This window comes from Panulirus ornatus, chromosome 2 (genome assembly GCF_036320965.1).
Source record: "Panulirus ornatus isolate Po-2019 chromosome 2, ASM3632096v1, whole genome shotgun sequence".
NCBI lineage: Eukaryota > Metazoa > Arthropoda > Malacostraca > Decapoda > Palinuridae > Panulirus > Panulirus ornatus.
The window spans coordinates 62,277,923-62,303,479 of NC_092225.1; the positions used below are offsets into that span (position 1 = coordinate 62,277,923).

Consider the following 25,557-nt stretch of genomic DNA (forward strand, 5'->3'; position numbering starts at 1 on the left):
TTCTTATAGCAGTTCAGTAAGGGTTAAAGACTGAGGGTGTAACTAAAATAAGTTACTGGGAAAACTCTACTTTTCTTGGGTCTGTAGTCGAAGAATAATGGAAGACTTGACATAAACGTTTGTACACAGTTCCGAATCTCGTAAAATTCATGCACGATGGGAAGATCTAACACAAGGGTAACATAGCTGAATGTGACATCTAGAAATGGTCCTTTCACGATGATCTCTGAAGTGATTAGGATGTATATGTGTTTAGTTCTGATAACTGGAGGCGAAGTTCAAGCAGAGTGAGCTAAAATGACCAATAGCGCAACGTGAACCAAGAACAAATTGACAAACTATATGCAGCGCTCATGAGACATTTAAAAGCTCATGGCTTGGTTATGAGAAGGAATGAATGGCAGCCTGCCTAAAACACGAGAACCATTATCTTTGGAGGTGTTTGAAATTACGCTGAATATTCTGCTTAAATGGCCAGAGACTGATGGCGAAGTGGTAAGACAAATCAACAGCCTGGAATAAAACTGCTAAGAACAGGTTAGTACCAGCATGCTTCTGGGATAGAGATTCATTCTTTATGACTTGTTAAGTTCCAGTTCTGTAAGGCGGAAAAATACATACTGTACACTGTGTACACTAGCTTCTGTTCTTGTAGTCACCTGGATATGAATTTTTGTAATCTTCTTAGTGGAAGTCTGCCAGATCCGCTGTATTACTGTACTATACGTGTAGATCAGTTGATTCTGGCAACTTTGCTGACTTGAAAGTCTGTCTCATGATGCTGTTTCATACTACAAAAATCTATCTATCTGTCTATCAATCTATCCTTCTATCTATCTGTTTATCTATCCATCCATCTACCTGTCTATCTGTCTATCTCTCTATCTACTATATATATGTAAGGACAATCGCAGTTCAGTAGTAGTTCAAATAATTTAGTTCAATTTAGTTTAGCTTATCTGAACTCCTACTGAAGTAGAATTATCCCTTTATAAGATTATCACGGACTTGCGTGATCGTCATATATATATATATATATATATATATATATATATATATATATATATATATATATATATATATATATATATATATATTTCTTTTTCTTTTAAACTATTCGCCATTTCCCGCATTAGCGAGGTAGCGTCAAGAACAGAGGACTGGGCCTTTATATATATATATATATATATATATATATATATATATATATATATATATATATATATATATATACATATATATCTATTTTGCTTTGTCGCTGTCTCCCGCGTTTGCGAGGTAGCGCAAGGAAACAGACGAAAGAAATGGCCCAACCCACCCCCATACACAATGTATATACATACACGTCCACACACGCAAATATACATACCTATACATCTCAATATACACATATATATACACACACAGACGCATACATATATACCCATGCACACAATTCATACTGTCTGCCTTTATTCATTCCCATCGCCACCTCGCCACACATGGAATACCATCCCCCTCCCCCTCATGTGTGCGAGGTAGCACTAGGAAAAGAAAACAAAGGCCCCATTAGTTCAAACTCAGTCTCTAGCTGTCATGCAATAATGCCCGAAACCACAGCTCCCTTTCCACATCCAGGCCCCACACAACTTTCCATGGTTTACCCCAGACGCTTCACATGCCCTGATTCAATCCACTGACAGCACGTCAACCCCGGTATACCACATCGATCCAATTCACTCTATTCCTTGCCCTCCTTTCACCCTCCTGCATGTTCAGGCCCCGATCACACAAAATCTTTTTCACTCCATCTTTCCACCTCCAATTTGGTCTCCCACTTCTCCTCGTTCCTTCCACCTCCGACACATATATCCTCTTGGTCAATCTTTCCTCACTCATTCTCTCCATGTGCCCAAACCATTTCAAAACACCCTCTTCTGCTCTCTCAACCACGCTCTTTTTATTTCCACACATCTCTCTTACCCTTACGTTACTTACTCGATCAAACCACCTCACACCACACATTGTCCTCAAACCTCATTTCCAGCACATCCATCCATATATATATATATATATACATATATATATATATATATATATATATATATATATATATATATATATATATATATATATATATATATATATAAATATATATATATATATATATATATATATATATATATATATATATATATATATATATATATATATATGACCCCATTCGCTCATATCCACTCTCTAGCTGTCATGTCTAGTACACCTAAGCCAGAGCCCTTTATCTACATCTTGGCCCCATAGACTTTTCTGCGTGGCAGCCTTATTCATACGCTCTGGTTCAGTCCATAGAGAGCACGTCGTCCCCTGTTTACCACATCGATTCAATTCACTGTATCCTTTTCATGCCTTACACACTCCAGCATGTTCAGGCCACGAACACTTAAGACGTCTTTCACGCCATCCTTCCACTTCCTCATTAGCTCCCCTTTTTCTTATTGCTTCCACTTTAGACATGTATACAATCTTAGTCAACCTCTCCTCACTCATCCTCTCCATATGTCCATACCAGTGCTGTACACTCTCTACAGCACTCTCAAATCTATTCAGTCCTCCTGCCACTACAACTCTCTCTCACGCTATCATTTCTTACTCCATCAACCCTCGTCGCACCACATATTGTTTATAAACATTTAATTTCCAACACATCCACCCTCCTCCGCACTTTTATTCTATCTAAATCCATTCAACACATGATACAGCCTTACCACACGTGACTTTGCACTCACAATATAATCACAGGCAGGGAAGAGTGTGTGTCTGCCCCAGTTTTCAGTCCATATCTTGAACCCCTTTGGTTACCCCAAACCAAACCTCTAACCCCACTGTTCCCGGAGCAATAAGAATTTTGAGAAAAAATCTGTTGCACAACTTGTGTCCTTTACCATTTATGGAGTCTTCACATTACGAAGAATTTCATTCACTCTTGCAGTTTACCCTATCAGGTTAGAGATACATACTTTTTTTCCTCTTCCTAACCCGTTCTCTCTCAAATTAATATACTGTGTTCCTGCAGTATATAAGCCGAAGCGAGACCCGACCGGCAGATGCGGCTGCGAACCGACAAGAGTAATAGCTGCAGGACCTGTTAGACTGATGACACCTGTCCATGGGCTGGCCCGTGACGCATGTGTGTGACGAGGCTCACCTGCCACGGCCCAGGCTGACGGAGGCAGGTGCTCGCCACCGGCACCGCTCCCATCAGTCTCTGGCAGCCGAACATATCGGAAGTATTCATCTCAACTCGGCCGACACTATGTAACGCAGGATGAGCAAAGTTCCTGCACATTCTCTCCCTCCAGTTAAAGGCTCCATTGGCCTCCACGCAGTTAGAGTGAGTTAGGGGCGGCTCATAGCACGTGCGCACGTACAGCCCACATGAGGTCGACTTCCCTAAACCAACCCATGTTTGAATCGAGTTACGATGAGTTAGGTCACCTCAAGCCTTCTTTAAATGATACGCTTACTCAGAATTCTGAAATCTGTTTCGTCTAGATGACATTGTATACCACTGTGAAAAGGAAATTTGAAACGAATGTTTCAATTACAAAACCTTTTGACCAAACGAGAGATTAAATTCCTCTCTTACATTTTCAAGAGAAGAAAAGATGTGTATAATGATAACTGTGATAAAAGTTTAGATAATGCGTTCCCTATACAGCAGATAAGCAACTTGACAGGTGTTGGTCAGTGATAGGATGGTGCGAAGTCATGACCACAACCACGTATACGACACAACAGCCTACGGATGGAAAATGTCTCTCTTGGGGAAGACTTAGAATTTGTTTGCATATTTTTGTTGGTATGTGAGATAAACTCTCGCTCTTTCGTACCTCATTCTCTAGAAAAATTCCTGTTGTTTCGTACCTCATTCTTTGTTCAGTTAGACAAACGTAAACTCTGCTACAACATCAAAATATAAGAGTTAAGAGCTGTGTTACAAGAAGGTAGTTACTAACACACTCCAAGACCTAGCCATACATTGCCAGAGCGTTGCACGCCACAAGTTGCAATCATCTGCATCGATACTCAGCAACAACTTACTCTTGGCATACAACTCCTCCCGTCTCTCCCCTAACTTCACTGACCTCTGCCCATCTATTTTCTTTCTCTCAAACTACAGCCATCCGTTCCCATCCAGCCCATCAGTGTATGGGCCACTGGATGTCTCCACTCAGCCCTGATCGAAAGGCAACGCCGTCTCCTGAGGCTGGCAAGATCGAAGTATTCTAAGACTGATCTTGCTGTGCTCTCTCTCTCTCTCTCTCTCTCTCTCTCTCTCTCTCTCTCTCTCTCTCTCTCTCTCTCTCTCTCTCTCTCTCACCCACTGGGATTTTCACTGCTTAACAAAATAGAAAAATAATAAGATCTGTCATGTGCAAAATGCCTATCAGTGTTCTACAAGATTTAGCCTCACATCCTAAAGCCCATCATGAATATATGAGTAAAAAAAATCGGTGATAAGCTCTCGGATGTGTCAAGAACTGGTAAAAAGTACACTAAGGAAAAAAATTGGGAGACGATGTTCATAAAGACAAAATAGCTTTTTTATGATGCCTTTGTATTGGCAAACTTTTACTTTCAGATCTCACATACCGCGACATGCTTGAGCTTGGCTCTGAGGCCCAGCCTATCTCCTCCCTCAACACACGTGCCACAAACTTTTATATCTGTCGCAAATGAAAGGTGCAGCTGTTATGACCGGGTTTCAGGCTGCCATCAGACAAAGTTTCCGGTGTTTACGGTCTTGCGAACGACTCCCAGCGACTAGATAGGTGGAGCACAAATTGGCTGACGATCATAAAACCTTCTTCGAATATTAGCATCATCTGACGCTCGAACTTTTACAAGGGAAAGTGGTCTTCCCCGAAAAACGCTAGCGCGGACGACCAAATGCTTCCCTGAAATCCTGAGCACTTCCCTTGTTCCGGCTTTATTCTCGCACGCTCATGAAAGGGTTCCAAAATGCAATGATATATATATATATATATATATATATATATATATATATATATATATATATATATATTTATATTTATTTATATTTATTATACTTTGTCGCTGTCTCCCGCGTTTGCGAGGTAGCGCAAGGAAACAGACGAAAGAAATGGCCCAACCCACCCCCATATACATGTATATACATACGTCCACACACGCAAATATACATACCTACACAGCTTTCCATGGTTTACCCCAGACGCTTCACATGCCCTGATTCAATCCACTGAGAGCACGTCAACCCCGGTATACCACATCGATCCAATTCACTCTATTCCTTGCCCTCCTTTCACCCTCCTGCATGTTCAGGCCCCGATCACACAAAATCTTTTTCACTCCATCTTTCCACCTCCAATTTGGTCTCCCTCTTCTCCTTGTTCCCTCCACCTCCGACACATATATCCTCTTGGTCAATCTTTCCTCACTCATCCTCTCCATGTGCCCAAACCACTTCAAAACACCCTCTTCTGCTCTCTCAACCACGCTCTTTTTATTTCCACACATCTCTCTTACCCTTACGTTACTCACTCGATCAAACCACCTCACACCACACATTGTCCTCAAACATCTCATTTCCAGCACATCCATCCTCCTGCGCACAACTCTATCCATAGCCCACGCCTCGCAACCATACAACATTGTTGGAACCACTATTCCTTCAAACATACCCATTTTTGCTTTCCGAGATAATGTTCTCGACTTCCACACATTCTTCAAGGCCCCCAGGATTTTCGCCCCCTCCCCCACCCTATGATCCACTTCCGCTTCCATGGTTCCATCCGCTGCCAGATCCACTCCCAGATATCTAAAACACTTCACTTCCTCCAGTTTTTCTCCATTCAAACTCACCTCCCAACTGACTTGACCCTCAACCCTACTGTACCTAATAACCTTGCTCTTATTCACATTTACTCTTAACTTTCTTCTTTCACACACTTTACCAAACTCAGTCACCAGCTTCTGCAGTTTCTCACATGAATCAGCCACCAGCGCTGTATCATCAGCGAACAACAACTGACTCACTTCCCAAGCTCTCTCATCCCCAACAGACTTCATACTTGCCCCTCTTTCCAAAATTCTTGCATTTACCTCCCTAACAACCCCATCCATAAACAAATTAAACAACCATGGAGACATCACACACCCCTGCCGCAAACCTACATTCACATATATATATATATATATATATATATATATATATATATATATATATATATATATATATATATATATATATATATAATTTTAAGAGACGGAGCAAAAGGAGCCAAACAGAGAGTGCTCCTCCTCCTAGAAGGCTTAGGCTGGAATGTCTTAATGTGCGTGGATGTAACAAAGATGAGAAGATAAGAAAGATATGTAGCATGTTTGAGGATAGAAACCTTAATGTTCTGGTTTTGATGGAAACAAAGCTCATAGTTTACGTAAAGGGGAAGAACTATTTGGATATGTCTTAGAGGTTTTTAAGTCAGGGGCTGGTGAAAGGACATGAGCTAAGGAAGGAGAAGCACTATTCCTGAAGCAGGAGTTGTGGAAGTGTGTGAAATAGTGCAAGGAAGTAAATTCTAGATTAATAAGAGTAAAAATGAAAATAAAATGCGAGAGATGGGTGATCATTAGTGCTTATGCACCTGACTATGAGAAGAAAGATCATGAGAGGCAGGTGTTTTGGGCGCAGCTGAATGGGTCTGTCAACAGTGTTGATATAAGAGATCTAGTGTTAATGATGGGCGATTTCAATGCGAATGTGAGTGAAGTGGCTATTGAAAATATAATTGGGGGGCTTGGGGTATTCGGTATTATGAAGGATATGGTGAAACGCTTGTGGAGCTGTGTGATAAACAAGGACTAGTGATTGGGAATACATGGTTTAAGAAAAAAGGATATACACAAGTATACGTATGTGAATATGAGCGAAGGTTAGCGGGCATTACCATATTACATATCAATTGACAGGCGTGTAAAAGAGAGACTTTTTGATGTAAATGTGCCCAGAAGGGCAGCTGGTGAGACATATAACCATTATCTTGTAGAGGAGAGGATACAAATTTGCAGATCACGAAAAAGAGGAAATACTGTCGGTGAGAAGAGAGTGGTGAGAGCAAGTGAACTTGGAAAAGGGCAAGTGAAGAAAAAATTAGGAGAGACTTAGCACAGAATCACAAAGGGTGAGAGAAATTAAAGCAAGGGGAGTATGTGAGGAATAGAACGTATTCAAAGAAGCAGTACTGGCATGTGCGAGAGATGCATGTGGCGTGCGAAAGGTGGGAGGTGGGCAGATTAGAAAGGGGAGTGAACGGTGGGATAAGGAAGTAAAGTTGCTAGTCAAAGAGAGAGAAAAGAGAAGCGTTTGGGCAGATACTTACACAGAAGGAGTGCAAAGAATTTGGGAAAGTATTAAAAAAAGCGGCAGGAGGTCAAGAGGAGGGTGCAGCGAACGAAAAGCGGGCAAATGAGCGTTGGGTGAGCTACTCTTCGTAAAATTTAGGTAGAATAAGATGTTCTGGAAAGATGTTGATATCATAAGTAAAACAAGAGAAAAAATAGGATCATCGATGAAGGGGGCAAAACGGGAAGTGATAACAGGTCGTGATGAAGTGAGGAGATGGAGTGAGCATTTTGAAGGACTGGTGAATATGTTTGATGACATAGTGGGAGATGTCAAGTGTTTTGGTCAGGGTTATGTGCAAAAAGTCATGAAAGATTGGTTTGGTGAAGATAGAAGAGGTAGCGAAAACCTTATGTAGGATGAAATGTGTTAAGGCGGCTGAAATGGATGGTACTTTACTTAAATCGATCAAGAAAGGGGTTGACTGTGTTGTTGATAGGTCGGTGGGGATTTTCAGTATATGTGTGGATCATGGTGAGGTGCCTGAGGACTGACGGAATGAATGTTTAGTGCCGCTGTATAAAGGCAAGGAGGATAAAGGGGAGTGTTCAACTACAGAGGTATAAGTTTGTTCAGTACACCTGTAAGGTTGTATGGGAGATTAGTGACTGGGAGGGGTGAAGGCATGCACAGAGCATCAGATTGGGAAGGGCAGTATGGTTTCAAAAGTGGTAGAGGATGTGTGATTCAGGTGTTTGAGAAATACTTACAGAAACAGATAAATTTGTATGAGGTATTTATGGATATGGTGAAAGCATATGATAGGGTGGATAAACATGCCCTGTGGAAGGTCTTAGGAATATACAATATGGGAAGAAATCCTCTAGAAGCAGAGAGGTTTTTATCAAGGGTGTAAGGCATGTGCACGAGGTGAAAGAGAGGAGAGTTAATGGTTCCAAGTGAAGGTCGGTCTGCGTCAGATGGGCTGGTGAGGGAAGGAAATGCAAGAGTCTTGGAGAGGAGGGCGAGTATGCAGTCAGTGGAAGATGAGAGGGTCTCGGAAGTGAGTCAGTTGTTGCTTGCTGATGACACAGCACTTGTGGCGGATCCGAGTGAGAGATTGCTGCATTTGGTGACAGAGTTTGGAAGAGTGTGTGAAAGGAGACAGTTGAGAATATTATTTATTTATTTATTTTGCTTTGTCGCTGTCTCCCGCGTTTGCGAGGTAGCGCAAGGAAACAGACGAAAGAAATGTCCCTAACCCACCCCCATACACATGTATATACATACACGTCCACACACGCAAATATACATACCTATACATCTCAATGTACACATATATATACACACACAGACACATACATATATACCCATGCACACAATTCACACTGTCTGCCTTTATTCATTCCCATCGCCACCTCGCCACACATGGAATACCATCCCCCTCCCCCCTCATGTGTGCGAGGTAGCGCTAGGAAAAGACAACAAAAGAATATATGTGAGTAAAAACAAAATTATTAAGTTTAGCAGGGTTGAGGAAATTGAGGGACAGTTTATTTGAGAGGTGAGTGTAAATGGAAAAGTACTTGGAGATAGTGAAGTGTTTTAGATACCTGAGAGTGTAGATTGGCAGCAAACTGGACCCTGGAAGCAAATGTGAGTCATAATGTGGGTGAGGAGGCAAAGTTCTGGAAGTGCTGCGTACTGTGTGCAAAGAGAGAACGTTGTCTGAAGGGCATCAAATAGGTATGCTTGGAGGTGTGATTGTCCCAATAATATTATGGGCAAGGCACGGGCAATAGATAAAACTGTGTGAAGGAGGGTGGGTGTGTTGGAAATGGAGTGTTTGAGGACAATATGCGGTGTGAGGTGGTTAGATCGACTAAGTGATGAAAGGGTAAGAGAGATGTGTGGTAATAAAAAGAGTGTGGTTGAGAGTTGAAGAGGGTGTACTGAAATGGTTGACATGGAGAGAATGAATGAGGAAAGGTTGACAAAGAGGATATGTGTGTCAGAGGTGGAGGGAACAAGGGGGAGCGGGAGATCAAATTGAAGGTGGAAGGATGGAGTGAAAAAGATTTTGAGCGATCGGGACCTGAACATGAAGGAGGGTGAAAGACGTGCTAGGGATAGAGTGAACTGGAACGATGTTTTAGGGTAAACCATGGAAAGGTCTGTGGGGCCTGGTTGTGAATAGGGAGCTTTGGTTTCGATGCATTACTCATGACAGCTAGAAACTGAGGGTGAGCGGATGTGGCATTTCTTCGTCTGTTTTCTGGCGCTACCCCCCTAAAGCGGGAAAGTGTAATCAAGTACGAAACACACACACACACACACACACACACACACACACACATATATATATATATATATATATATATATATATATATATATATATATATATATATATATATATAATATATATATATATATATATCGAGAGGTCCCCGGTTCATTCCCGGGCGCCCCCTCCAAAAAGATATATATATATAATATATATATATGTATATATATATATATATATATATATATATATATATATATATATATATATATATATATATATATATATCCCTGGGGATAGGGGAGAAAGAATACTTCCCACGTATTCCCTGCGTGTCGTAGAAGGCGACTAAAAGGGGAGGGAGCGGGTGGCTGGAAATCCTCCCCTCTCTTTTTTTTTTCTTTTTTTTTTTTTTTTAATTTTCCAAAAGAAAGAACAGAGAAGGGGCTCAGGTGAGGATATTCCCTCTAAGGCCCAGTTCTCTGTTCTTAATGCTACCTCGCTAACGCGGGAAATGGCAAATAGATGAAATATATATATATATATATATATATATATATATATATATATATATATATATATATATATATATATATATATATAAATTACAAACCCATTCTACCAAACCTTCCCATATACTTTCAAGCTCAATAAATTAGTCGCGATCAGAGAGGTGTGATCCTAAGGTGAAATTAATCTGGGATCAAGCTGACTATATTTCCTTATTGCCTTCATCAATGTTTTACTGAAAGACCAATGGAGTGTGGCGTGTTGATGAATGACCGTTGTCCCAGAGCGTGGCGTGTCAGGGAATGACCACTGTCCCGTACTAATGTGTGTCATCGAATAATGAATGCCTCACTGCGCGATGTTTCACCAAAAGGATTATTGACAGGTGGCGTGATAGCCAGCGACTCGTCCTTGTCCACAAGCTAGGGCGTCGCCGGTAAATGCTATCGTTGGCCTACTACAGTAAGGCCGGACGATGAAAGATGGTGCGCAGATACCGTAGGCTGTGTCGCATTCTCTCGTGTTATTGCTACTCCCAGCTCCCTCTTCTTAAATATTTACCAAAATAGTCGGGGAAAAGAAATGGGATTGTAACACGCACATGTTAGCAACCACATACATACTCATATCGTATCATATGAGAGAGAAAGTAGAACCAGTGAGAAGTTTTTGTCAAGGGTGTAAGGCGTGTGCACGATCGCCTCCCCTGCATCAACAAGGTAGCGCCAGGAAACAGACTAAGAAAGGCCACATCCGCTCACATTCAGTCTCCAGCTGTCATGTGTAAAGCACCAAAACTACAGCTCCCTACCCACATCCAGGCCCTAGAGACCTTTCCATGGTTGACCACGGACGTTTCACATGCCCCCAGTTCAGTCCATTGACGACACGTCGACCCCAGTATATCACATTGTTCCAATCTATTCCGTGCACACCTTTCACCCTCCTGCATGTTCAGCTCCCGATCGCACCTAAAACTTTTTCATACCACCCTTCCACTTCCAATATGGTCTCCCTGTTCTCCGTGTTCTCTCCACTTCTGACAGATATATCCTCTTTGTCAACCTTTCCTCACTCATTCTCTCCATATGTCCAAACCATTTCAGCATACTATTTTCAGCTCTCTCAACCACATTCTTTTCATTACCAAATCTTTCTCTTAACTTTTCATCCCTTGATCAAACCACCTCACACCACATAATGTCCCCAAACATTTCATTTCCAACCCATCCACCCTCCTCCGTACAACCCTATCTATCTATAGCCAATGCCTCGCAACCTTCAAACATAACCATTTCTGCTCTCCGAGATAACGTTCTCTCTTTCCACACGTTCTTTATCGCCCCCTCCCCCACCCTATGACTCATTTCCACCTCAATGGTTCCAATCGCTGCCAAGTCCTCTCTCATATACCTAAAACACTCCACTATCTCCAATTTGTCTCTAATCAAACTCACATTCCAGCTAACTTGTCCCTCAACCTTGCTGAACCTAATAACCTTGCTTTTATCTACATTCTTTCTAAACTTTCTCCTTTCATACACCTACAAACTCATTCACCAATTTCTTCAGTTTCCCACTCGAATCCTATTCCAGTGCTGTATCATCAGTAAACAACAAGTGACTCACTTCCGAAGCTCTCTCATTCTCCCACAGACTGCATTCTCGCCCATCTTTCTAAGGCTCAAATTTACTTCCCTTACCACCCCATCCATAAACAAATCAAACAAACATGGTGACATCACACATCCCTACCGCAGACCAGCCGTCACTTGGAACCATTCACTCTTCTCTCTTCCTATTAGCACAGAAACCTTACACCGTTGTAAATGATTATCACTGCTTCTAAAAGCTTTCCTCCCACACCGTACATTCTTCAGACCTTTCACAAAACATCTCTGTCAACCTCATCATACGCCTCTCCAGATTCATAAATGCCACATACAAATCCACTTGTTTCTTCAAGTATTTCTCACACACATTCTTTAAAGCAAAAACCTGATCCATACATCCTCTAGTACTTCGGAAACCTCACTGCTCCTTCCCAGTCTGATGCTCTATATATGCATTCATCTTTTCAAGCAGTACCCTTCCATACCACTTATCAGGTATACTCAACAAACTTATTCCTCTGTAGTTTGAGCACTCACCATTATTCCCTTTGCCTTTGTAGAGCGGCACTATATATGCATTCCACCAATCCTCAGGACTTCACCATGATTCACACGGACGTTGAAGATCCTTCCCAATCAATCAACTCCTATACCAGCCACTCAAGACGCCTTGCTACATTTCATCTTACGTAAGGCTATCATCACTTCTTCACTCTTCACCAAACCACTTTCCCTGACTCTCTCATTTCACACACGACCTCGACCTAAACACCCTACATCTGCCACTCTATCATGAAATGTTTCACAGTCTTTCAAAGTATTCACTCCACATTCTCCTCACTTCATCACTACCTGCTATCACGTCCCCTTTTGCCCCGTTCACCGATGTATTAATCTGTTCTGTTTTTCGCATAACATTTACCTTCTTTCAGAAAATCTTTATATTCTCCCTAAAGTTTACTGATACTCGCTCATCCAACTCTCATCTGCTCAGTTTTTCAACCCCTACACCTTCCTTTGCCGCTTTCTCTTATACATCCCCCAAGCATTTGCACTTCTTCCTTGTAAGTATCGCCTACACGCATCTCTTTTCTCTCTCATTAGCAACTTTACTTCTTCATCCCACCATTCACTACCCTTTATAACCTGCCACCTCCAACCTTTCGCATGCCACATGCATCGGGTACATGCCATCACTGCTTCCCTAAATACATTCATTCATCACCCATTCCTCTCGCTTCATTTGCTCTCACCTTTTGCTATTCTACACTATATCTCTCCTGGTATTTCTTTGGACAAGTCTCCTATCTGTGCTCACTTACTCTCACCATTCTCTTCTCCCGGACATTGTTTCCTCTTTTTCGAAAACCACTACAAATCTTCACTCTCTCCTCTGCAAAATAGCTGCCCCTTTCAGCACAGTTACATCCAAGAGTCTTTCTTTTCCACGTCTTTCAATCCATATGTAATCTAATAACGCCCACTGACCATTTCTCCAACTCACATAAGTATACTTGTTGTAAATCCCACTTTTAAACAAGTTATTGCCAATCACCAGTGCTTTCTCAGCACACAACTCCAGAAGTTGTTCACCATTTCCATTCATAACACTGAACATCCCATGCACCATAATCATACCCTCTACCGCCATAATACTTACCATCGCATTTGAATCACCCATCACTAATACCCTGTCTCTTACATCAAAACTGCTGACACATTCACTCAGATGATCCCCAAACACTTGCCTCTCATATGATCTTTCTTCTCATGTCCAGGTGCATAAGTACTAACGATCACCCATCTCATGCCATCTACTTTCAGATTTATCCATATCAATCTAGAATTTATTTCCTTACACTCTGTCACAAACTTCCACAACTCCTGCTTCAGAAGCAATGCTACTCCTTCCTTAATTCTTGTCCTCTCAACACCTCGACTTTACTCCCAAGGCGTTTCCAAACAATTCTTTACCTTTACCCTTGAGCTTTGTTTTACTCAGAGCCAAAACATCTTTCCTCTAATACATTATCTATCTCTACTCTGTCTCTCTTCTCATCTTAGTTAAAGCCACACATATTCCGACACCCCAGCCTGAGCCTTCCAGGAGGATGAGCACTTCCTGCTTGACTCCTTCTGTTTCCTCTTTCAGGAAAACAGTTAAGGAGACCAACTGTCTGCTGGCAGATATCTGAGCTGTATTCAAGACCATGGATAATGATACATTTAGCAAGCTATTCACATCCCACAAAAGGTTAAAACTACAATTTGCTTCTTAAATTTGGTCATCACGCCTAAATAAGCAAGAGGAGCTAACAGTAAAGGTCCAGAGAAGAGCAACAAAAGTGGCAGTAGCATCAAAATAGCCACGTTACAGGGAAATGCTAAATGCCTTAAATTTGTCGACCATACAAGAAAGAAGAGTGAGAAGTGACCTGATATTAATATACTTTTAAACCAATTTTGTTGGCACAGAAAATGAGCAATCCTTCGTAAGATGTAACTTGATATAAAGCAAGTATCCTGTTGACAGATTATATAATGAAGTAGTTTCACAGTATAAAAGTGACGTATGCACGGAAGAGACACGACGAGGAAATGGTGATGCCGAAAGCAAACAAAATTCTCAAAAGTTGTCTGGCAGTAAAGAAGGTACAAGAGATGGGACTGCAAGATTGCAGAACTCCCTCCCCATACATGTACAAAAAAAAGTAATTCCACAGAGGCAATAACACACACACACACACACACACACACACACACACACACACACACACACACAAACACATGGTATATAGATGCACTCTCCATATTCCTACCATAGACTTAGAGTAAGAAGCTAAGCCACTCAGGTCCCCGTCGATAAGAGCAAAAGAATTATCCCACTTAGAAAGATAATTATTCAGAGCAGAGGCGCTGTTCTTTCATTGGGCGTCGCTAATGGCCTCCCAGGTACCTCAGAGAACAATAATTAATGCTTTTTATAAAAAGGAAAATGACGCAAGTATTATGAATTAAGAATTATACTGCGATGAACGAAGTATAAAAGATTATCATTTTTTTTACCCAGTCTTTTTAGAAATATCTATTAAAAGAATCTCAACAGGGAAAGGTAATATCCTTACTAAGAAGGGGAATTATTTCTTTGCTGAGAACTGAAGTGTTTCCGACGGTTGGAGATGGGTTGGAGAAGGTCTGGAGTGTCGGAGATCTAAAAATACTTGTAAAACTTCTTGTTAAACTGCTGGAGTAATGGTGGAGAAGTGATTGTGAATGGCTGCTGGAGGGTCTTTGAGGATTTCTGAAGCCTTACGAGAAACACCGATATATATCAAGTTTGGGTGATATATATATATATATATATATATATATATATATATATATATATATATATATATATATATATATATATATATATATACACACTAACTTGCAATTACCTTAAGGCCTCTTTCCAGAGATCGCACTGTGCTATTTCCAGTAGCAAGCAAATCTGAACTCATTTTGGAGTAAGAAGATCCCTCAGAAGTTTGTACTTCCGGTAACAGAACCACGTCAAAGGTGACTTTTCACTTGCAGTGTAACCTCATGCAGGCAGAGTCAGGTAAAACACACACACACACACACACACACACACACACACACACACACACACACACACACACATATATATATATATATATATATATATATATATATATATATATATATATATATATATATATATATATATATATATATATATTCCTACGAGTCCACAGGGAAAATGAAACACAACAATCGCATGTTTACCAAATGGCGTCCTATCTTCGTCTCTTTGATGTATATCACCTGACTTATATTTCTCTCTTGTGTCTCTCCTGATTATGTGATTATTACACGAAAGTGCACTTGGGAACTTATCGTGTTTCATTTTCCCCCTGGACTCATAGGAATATCTTGATCACGCGTAAAATTGTGATCCTTTCCAATATATATATATATATATATATATATATATATATATATATATATATATATATATATATATATATATATATATATATATATATATATATGATTATCACAAGAGATTAATTTCTCTGAATATGTACATCAGGATACAGACTGCAAAAATACTGGTAAATACCTGATCTTCACCAGTGTGTTTACAATCTATATCCTGATCCCCATACTCAGGGAGACTAATTTGTTGGAAACAATATTTGTCGACTCAAATCTAGTCCTGTGTTTATTCCAATATGTTATCAATACTTCCCTCTATCTACTGTATTTATTGTAACATGTGATAATATAGTCGACAGCGAAGTACACGCGTTCATCATTTTCTGAACACATATCTATCTATCTATCTATCTATCTATCTATCTATCTATCTATCTATCTATCTATATATATATATATATATATATATATATATATATATATATATATATATATATATATATATACATATATATATATATATATATATATATATATATATATATATATATATATATATATATATATATATATATATATATTATCACTATTTCTTTTTTTACTTTGTCGCTGTCTCCCGCGTTAGTGAGGTGGCGCAAAGAAACAGACGAAGAATGGCCCAACCCACCCACATACACATGTACATACATACAAGTCCACACACGCACATATACATACCTATACATTTCAACGTATTCATATATATACATACACAGACATATACATATATACATATGTACATAATTCATACTTGCTACCTTTATTCATTCCCGTCGCCACCCCGCCACACATGAAATGACAACCCCCTCCCCCGCATGTGCGCGAGGTAGCGCTAGGAAAAGACAATAAAGGCCACATTCGTTCACACTCAGTCTCTCGCTGTCATGTATAATGCACCGAAACCACAGCTCCCTTTCCACATCTAGGCCCTACACAATTTTTCATGCTTTACCCCAGACGCTTCACATGCACTGGTTCAATCCGTAGACAGCACGTCCACCCCAGTATACCACATCGTTCCGATTCACTCTATTCCTTGCACGCCTTTCACCCTCCTGGATGTTCAGGCCCTAATCGCTCAAAATCTTTTTCACTCCATTCATCCTTCCATCTCCAAACTGGTATCCCATTTCTCGTTCCCTCCACCTCCGACACATATATCCTCTTTGTCAATCTTTCCTCACTCATTCGTTCTGTATGTCACAACCATTTCAACACCCCCTCTTCTGCTCTTTCAACCATGCTCTTTTTATTTCCATACATCTCCCTTAACCTTTCATTAATTACTCAGTCAAACCACCTCACACCACATATCGTCCTCAAACATTTCATTTTCAACACATCCACCCTTCTCCGCAAAACCCTACCTATATTCCATGCCTTGCATCCACATAACATTGTTAGAACTACTATACTTCAAACATATCCATTTTTGCCCTCTGAGGTTACTATCTCTCTTTTCAAATATTATTCAGCGTTCCCAGAACCTTCGCCCCCGATACCTACCCTACAACTTGCTTCCGCTTCCATGGTCCCATTCGCTGTCACGTCCACTCCCAGATATCTAAAACTCTTTATTTTCTCAAAATTTTCTCCGTTGAAACTCACACCCCAGCTAACCTATCCCTCAACCTAGCTAAACCTAAAAACCTTGCGTTTATTAACGCTTACTCTCACTTTCCTCCTTTTACACATTGTTCCAATTTCAGTCAACAACTTCTGCACTTTCTCAGTCGAATCAGCCTCAGTGCTGTATCATTAGCTAACAACAAGTGACTCACTTCCTAGGCCCTCTTCTTCCTTACAGAATGCATATTCGCCCCTCTCTCCAAGACGCTAGCATTTACCTGCCTCACTATCCCATTCATAAACAATCAAACAACTATGGCTATATCACACACCCCTTCCACAGACCAGCTTTCACTTGGAGCCATTCACTCTCATCTCTTCCTACTCGTACACGTGCTTTACACCCTTGATAAAAACTTTCTGTTTTTGGCAGCGTTCCTCACACATCGCATATTCTTAAGCCCTTCGACAAGGCACCTCTATCAACCCTATCATGTCCTTTCTCCACATCCATAAATGCAACATACATATCCATCCATTTCTCAAAGTATTTCTCATACACATTCTTTAAAGGAAACTGCTAATCCACATCTCCTCAATCACTTCTGAAGCCACAATGGTCTTCCCCAATCTGATGCTGTGTACATGCCTTCACCATCTCAGTCCCTACACCTTCCATACAACTTACCAGGAATACTCAACAAACTTATGCCTCAGTAGTTTGAACACTCACCTTTGTCCCCTTTTCCTTTAAACAATGGCACTATACATGCATTTTGCCAATCCTCAGGCACATAACCATCATCTATCAATACATCAAAAATCCTAACTAACTCTTCAACAGCACAGTCACCACCTTTCTTGATAAATTCAACAGCAATACTATCCATTCCAGCCGCCTTGCCACGTTACATCTTGCATAAGGCTTTCACCACATCTTCTCTATTGACAAGTCCAATATAATACCTATATATATATATATATATATATATATATATATATATATATATATATATATATATATATATATATATATATATATAATTAGGATTCTCTATATGTGAGAGTATGTCTGGCTCCCACGACTGTAGGAGTTGGGTAACAGAATTAAGATTTTGTGGGCGTATAATGGGCCCATAGCGACGGGTAATGGTAACAAAAGGATTTGAATGAAGAAATAAGAGGGAAACCCTGTACACCTGAGGGGATGTTTAGTTGGGCTTGACGATACCTTGAGGTAGTCTTTGCAGCTTCTAAAAAACGGTATCCTCAAATCTAAACAAATAACATAATAGTTACAGATTTAAGTCCGGGATGAAAGGGGCGACACTAGTCCTCGGAAATACGTGGGACCACCAAGCCCGGTCCTCCCTTCCCTCGACTCCCAGTGACCTCCAGTAGGACCATCCATCCCCCGACTCCCTATCCAATGCACTGCCATCTCCTGCTCCGACTCCCATCCCAGCACGGTTTTCCTCCCTAACACCTGAACCCCACCTCACCCCATCCCTTGCACGGACCTCCCATTCCTAACCCCCGACCCCTTCCACTGCCCTCTCTCCTGACTCACACCCCAGCTCCTGACAGTTGGTGTGGTCCCCCCACCCCACTGTCTATGTGGTCGAGGGGAGGCAGGTGTACGAGGCTGATGCCCATGCTCTGCAGGTCACAGATTATCATTCATCAAGGGTACAACAAGCACTGTGTGGCACGTCGGACGGGGACAGACTCCAAATTGCTGTTGTGTGTACTGGGGGAATATTCATTTACTATTCCACTGAGCTTGTTTCGCCCGATGAACAAACTTTCCCGTAAAATTCAGAGTAATGTAAAGTTTAAGCATCAATTTACATTTCAGCTGGTAATGAGTGCGGTTACTGCGGGCAGTGAACAAGGTCCAGCCGTCCCCTGGCGCAGTCACTGAGGGGATGCGGCAATTAAACCTAATTATACTAAGCAAGGAAGTATGATTAACAATGTCACAACAACACTCAGCCATCAGAGCTGAAACTCCCATTATAAAAGTATGTAAAATATGCACTGTTTGTGGTATGAGTACCAATGATATATACATATACTTGTGTGTGTTTCTATATCTCTACCTATCTATCTATCTATCTATCTATCTAACGACACACACACACACACACACACACACACACACATATATATATATATATATATATATATATATATATATATATATATATATATATATATATATATATATATATATATATTATTAATATCTTTTTATATTTCTTATACTTTGTCGCTGTCTCCCGCGTTAGCGAGGTAGCGCAAGGAAACGGACGAAAGAATGGTCCAATCCACCCACATGTATATATACATGAACATGCACACAGGCACATATACATAACTATATATTTCAATGTATACATACATATACATACACAGACCTATACATATATACACATGTACATATTCATACTTGCTGCCTTCATCCATTCCGGTAGCCACCTCGCCACACATGAAAAAAAAGAAGAGGACCCTTCCCCACACGCGCGCGAGCTAGGAAAAGAAAACAAAGGCCACATTCATTCACACTCAGTCTCTAGTTGTCATGTGTAATGCACCGAAACCACAGCTCCCTTTCCACGTCCAGGCCCCACAAAACTTTCCATGCTTTACCCCAGACGCTTCATATGCCCTGGTTCAATCCATTGACAGCACGTCGACCCGGTATACCACATCGTTCTAATTCACTCTATTCCTTGGACGCCTTTCATCCTCTTGTATGTTCAGGCCCCGATCGCTTAAAATCTTTTTCACTCCATTCTTCCCCATCAAATTTGGTCTCCCACTTCTCCTCGTTCCCTCCACCTCTGACACATATATCCTCTCTGTCAATCTTTCCTCACTCATTCTCTCCATGTAACCAAACCATTTCAATACACCCTGCTCTCTTAACCACACTCTTTTTGTTACCGCAAATCTCTCTTATCCTTTCATTACTTACTCGATCAAACCACCTCACAATACATATTGTCCTCAAGCATTTCATTTCCAACACATCCACCCTCCTCCGCACAACCCTATCTTTAGCCAATGTCTCGCAACCGTATATCATTGGTGGAACCACTGAACCACTATTCCTTCAAACATACCCATTTTTGCTGTCCGAGATAACGTTCTCGCCTTCCACACATTCCTCAACGCTCCCAGAACCTTCGCCCTTCCCCCACCCTGTGACTCACTTCTGCTTCCATGGTTCCATCCGCTGCTAAATCCACTCCTAGATAACTAAAAGACTTCGCATCCTCCAGTTTTCTCTCCATTCAAATTTACCTCCCAATTATCTTGTCCCCCACCCCTACTGAACCTAATAACCTTGCTCTTATTCACATTTACTCTCAGCTTTCTTCTTTCACACACTTTACCAAACTCAATCACCAACCTCAGCAGTTTCTCACCCGAATCAGCCACCAGTGCTGTACCATCAGCGAATAACAACTGACTGTGAAAGAAGAAAGCTGAGAGTAAATGTGAATAAGAGCAAGGTTATTAGGTACAAATCAGCTGGGAGGTACGTTTGAATAGAGAGAAACTGGAGGAAGTGAAGTGTTTTAGATATCTGGGAGTGGATTTGGCAGCGGATGGAACCATGGAAGCGGAAGTGAGTCATAGGGTGGGGGAGGGTGCGAAAATTCTGGGAGCGTTGAAAAACGTGTGGAAAGCGAGAACGTTATCTCGGAAAGCAAAAATGGGTATGTATGAAGGAATAGTGGTTCCGACAAGTTATATGGTTGCGAGGCGTGGGCTATAGATAGAGTTGTGCGGAGGAGGGTGGATGTGTTGGAAATGAGATGTCTGAGGACAATATGTGGGGTGTGGTGGTTTGATCGAGTAAGTAATGAAAGGGTAAGAGAGATGAGTTGTAATAAAAAGAGTGTGGTTGACAGAACAGAAGAGGGTGTTTTGAAATGGTTTTGACATACAGAGAGAATGAGTGAGGAAAGATTGACAAAGAGGATATATGTGTCAGAGGTGGAGGGAACGAGAGACCAAATTGGAGGTGGAAAGATTGAGTGAAAAAGATTTTGAGTGATCGGGGCCTGAACAAGCAGGAGGGTGAAAGGAGCGCAAGGAATAGAGTGAATTGGAACGATGTGGTATACCGGGGTCGACGTGCTGTCAATGGATTAAACAGGGCATGTGAAGCGTCTGGCGTAAACCATGGAAAGTTTTGTGGGGCCTGGATGTGAAAAGGGAGCTGCGGTTTCGGTGCATTATGCATGACAGCTAGAGACTGAGTGTGAACGAATGTGGCTTTGTTGTCTTTTCCTAGTGCTACCTCGCGCACATGCGGGGGGAGGGGGTTGTCATTTCATGTGTGGCGGGGTGGCGACGGGAATGAATAAGGGCAGCACGTATGAATTATGTACATGTGCATATATGTATACGTTGAGATGTATAGGTATGTATATGTGCGTGTGTGGACGTGTATGTATCTCCATATATCATTAGACAGTCAATCCTATGAAAAACGGACCAAGAGGGATAAAAAACGATTTTTAAGCAAAGTGTTACAATAAGGAGCATATGAGATACTGTATACAACATCGATCTATTACTCAAATGGACAGGGTGTATGAGATGGTACTCTGGGAGGAAGGTATGTGGAGGTATATATGGGTACTTAGAAAGAGATATGTATGGAGAGGTACTCAGGGAAGGATAGTGGGGGGAGGGGAGGAATACGCCAGCGGCAAAATTACTCAGGGAGGAAGTTATGTAGGGATATACTCATGGAGGATGGTGTGTAGAGAGGTATCATAGTAGGGAGGTATTGAGGGAGGGAGGTGTGTACTTCCCAATTTGTAAGTACCCATTTGCACTCCACAGGGAGGGAGTTTTAATCTCGTGGGGTCCCATCTCTTGAACGCTCTGTACTATCACACAACCTCTTGAATCTATGCATATTGACTGCATTAACCATGTCCTCAGTCAATCTGTTCCATTCCTCCACCACTCTTTTAATATAAAAGTATTTATTTACATACTTATTTATAATTTTCTTACTTACTACCATGTCCTCTGGTTGCTCTGTCCCTAAACCTCCTTAGTATTGTCCAATATCCACTTAGTCAATCTCTTATAAAAACTTAAAAGGTTTTGTTCAGGTCACTCCTCAGTCTTCTCTCCTCCAGAGTGGGTAAACATAAAGCCTCCAGCCTGTACTCTGTGGGTACCCAGGGAGTGAGGGAGGTGTGTGGTAAGGTAAACAGGGAGGGAGATGAGTGTGAAGCTATTCATGGAGGGACGTGTGGGAAGGTATTCGGAGAGGCGTGTGTGGGAAGTTACTTAGGAAGGGAGGTGTGTGTAACAGATCCTTAGGGAGGGAGTTGTGGAAAGTTACTCAAGGTGGGAGTTGTGTGGGCGGTTACTCAGGAAGGCAGGTGTGTGGGAAAGTACTCAGGGATTGAGATGTGTAGGGAGTTACTCAGGGAGTAAGGTGTGTGTAAGGATATACTCGTGGGGCGAGGGGAGGTGTGTAAAGGTACTCAGGTAGGAAAATATGTAGGAAGGAAGTTAAGGAGGCATCTGTGGGAGGGTACTCAAGGAAGGAGGTGTGTAAGGAGTTACTCAAGAAGGGAGGTGTGCGAGAAGGTACTTAAGTAGGGAGGTGTGTGAGGATCTACTCAGGCAGGGAAGTGTGTGGGAAGGTACTCAGGGAAGGGAGGGGTGTTGGGAAGGCATTCAGGTAAGGGAGGTGTGTGGAAAGGTACACTGGGAAGGGAGATGTGATGGGAAGGTAATTAGGGAAGGGAGGGGTGTGGGGAGGTACTCAGGGAGAGATGTGTACGAAGGTGATCAAGAAGGAAGGGGGTGTGGGGAGGTACTCACATGGCAGGTGTCGGTGAGGGGTACAGCTCCACCGTCGGACACGACCACCGTCAGCCAGTAGCCACGCGACGCCTCCCGGTCCAGCACAACCAGCGTTCTCACCACACCTGCAATAAGGAACATCTTATTAGTTATCTTCCTCTTCCCTATATTACATGATAACTGTGTGTATATGTGTGTGTGTGTGTGTGTGTGTGTGTGTGTGTGTGTGTGTGTGTGTGTGTGTGTGTGTAAATGATCAACTTTGAAAAAATGAAAAAGATAACACTGCTAATCCAAATTAACATAATCTACATGTACAAAAATTTATTCATTAGCTGCATCGTACAAAATCCATGGTATGAGAACGTAAGTTCGACAGCCATAATGCCCATAACATATATAACTAGGATATATATATATATATATATATATATATATATATATATATATATATATATATATATATATATATATATATATATATATTTTGAATTTCCAAAAGGAGGAACAGAGGGGGGACCAGGTGAGGATATTCCACAAAGGCCCAGTCCTCTGTTCTTAAAGCTACCTCGCTAACGCGGGAAATGGCGAATAGTTTAAGAAAAAAAAACGAAAAGAATATATATATATATATATATATATATATATATATATATATATATATATATATATATATATATATAGCAAAGGCATACATAAAACTGGTTGCTACTGACTGAGCGAGTCACGTAAAGTCTGCAATCGATGGTAGCTGGGGTAGGTCTGGTGATTATTAAGGATAGAAAAACGGAAAAAAAAAGACTTAACTTCTTTAAGTCAAATTTTCTTTAAGAAATTACAGAATTAGGCACAGTTAACGGAAGACACGATAGATCTATATCCATCAAGTTCATAATGAAGCAAAAAGAGCTAAGGTCAATACAACGAGGGTCAGTATATAAAGACCACTACAAGACATGGTATTAATCTAAAATCAGCTTTACCATTCTTGCACATATTTTTCGAACGTCCCATGGTTCCAGTCTCGCTCCTCCCGCGTACATATGTGCCACCCTCACTGAACCCTCCCCCTCCAACCCTCTCCATCACACACACACACACACACACACACGCACGCACACACACACACACACACACACACACACACACACACACACGCACACACACACACACACACACACACACACACACACACACACGTCTTCTATAACATGATGATGTTTCTGAAGTGAAGATAGATTTCCATAACTCGACCTACTGTGCGCCGTAGACCTACAGGTTCTAATCTTCAGCTGAATGGATAACTGGTCCTTGCTTGGAAGCGCCTCGTTTTCTCAGTAGTATGTTTGTGAACCTTTGCATCCCCATGACTTCGTCTTTTATCCTTAGATTCTATTTTTTTTCTTTCTCTTTAATTATACTTCCTTTTTAATATTCATCTACAATAAAAAGAAGGAATTCTTTTCTTCATCTGCTTTTTGAATTAACTGCACCTTAACCGGGAATTCATGTCGCATCTAGAAGACATTTGAGAAAAGATACCTTTGACGATGAAGCACAGTCTCGTCGAAGAAAACCCTCTTTCTTATCAGATTCTTTCCAATTTTTTCACGTCGCGTTACCACTAGTTTCACATGGCTGGGGAGGTTATGGAATATACCAAGTGTTGCCTCGATGTTTCGATTTGAATGTATCAATTCAACATCAGGAGCTTGTGGGGATGTCTGTGTAACGGGTGGAGAGGATACCATGTGGCCGGGTGAGGTTGGGTAACACCTGTATGCGGACGTGAATGTGTGTGCTCATTGGCTGTCCCGTGGTGCTGGGGCACGAGGCAGTTGCAGTATCCTGTCTTGGCCCATGTTCTGGTTTTATATTTCAGATTGCTGTTTCTTGATAATGAATGTTTTGGTGTTGTGTAGGTGTCTTGTGACGTAGTATCCATGTTGGTGATGTGTAAGTGTCTTGTGACGTAGTATCCATGTTGGTGATGTGTAGGTGTCTTGTGTCTCGTTCATAACGTAGTATCCATGTTGGAGGACATGTAGTTCGATGAAGCCTTCCTGTAGGCGAGGGGTAGGTCTTCTGGACGGTGCACAGGTTGTGCTTCCCACGGAGGTCATGTTAATAAGGATCTCACAGTCTCTTGGTTGACATGAATTCATAAACTACTTTGGGTTCTTGTAATGTGTTTTGAGTTTTGTGTTGTTCTTGTGATTCATGGAGAGGTTCCTTTTTTTTTGTTTGTTTGTTTCTGTATCATTTAACTAACTTGACCTTGATGTCTTGTGTGGCTTGGTTGATGTTTCTGGAGATGTCTCGCAGATCGCATTCATTTGTCTTTCCGGCAGCTGACATCTGATAGTAGTAATATCATTAGCGT

The 25,557-nt window shown here is 41.3% G+C and overlaps 1 protein-coding gene across 9 annotated transcripts in view; it reads right to left on the reverse strand.

Annotated features, from left to right (window-relative positions):
- LOC139756673 (fat-like cadherin-related tumor suppressor homolog) overlaps positions 1 to 25,557 on the reverse strand; it is a 1,059,999-nt gene that overhangs the window by 191,884 nt on the left and 842,558 nt on the right. For all 9 annotated transcript variants that reach the window (XM_071676360.1, XM_071676345.1, XM_071676394.1 and 6 more), the window contains one exon: positions 23,193 to 23,299. In XM_071676360.1, the coding sequence (XP_071532461.1) occupies positions 23,193 to 23,299 (107 nt within the window). The remainder of the gene's footprint in view (positions 1 to 23,192; positions 23,300 to 25,557) is intronic.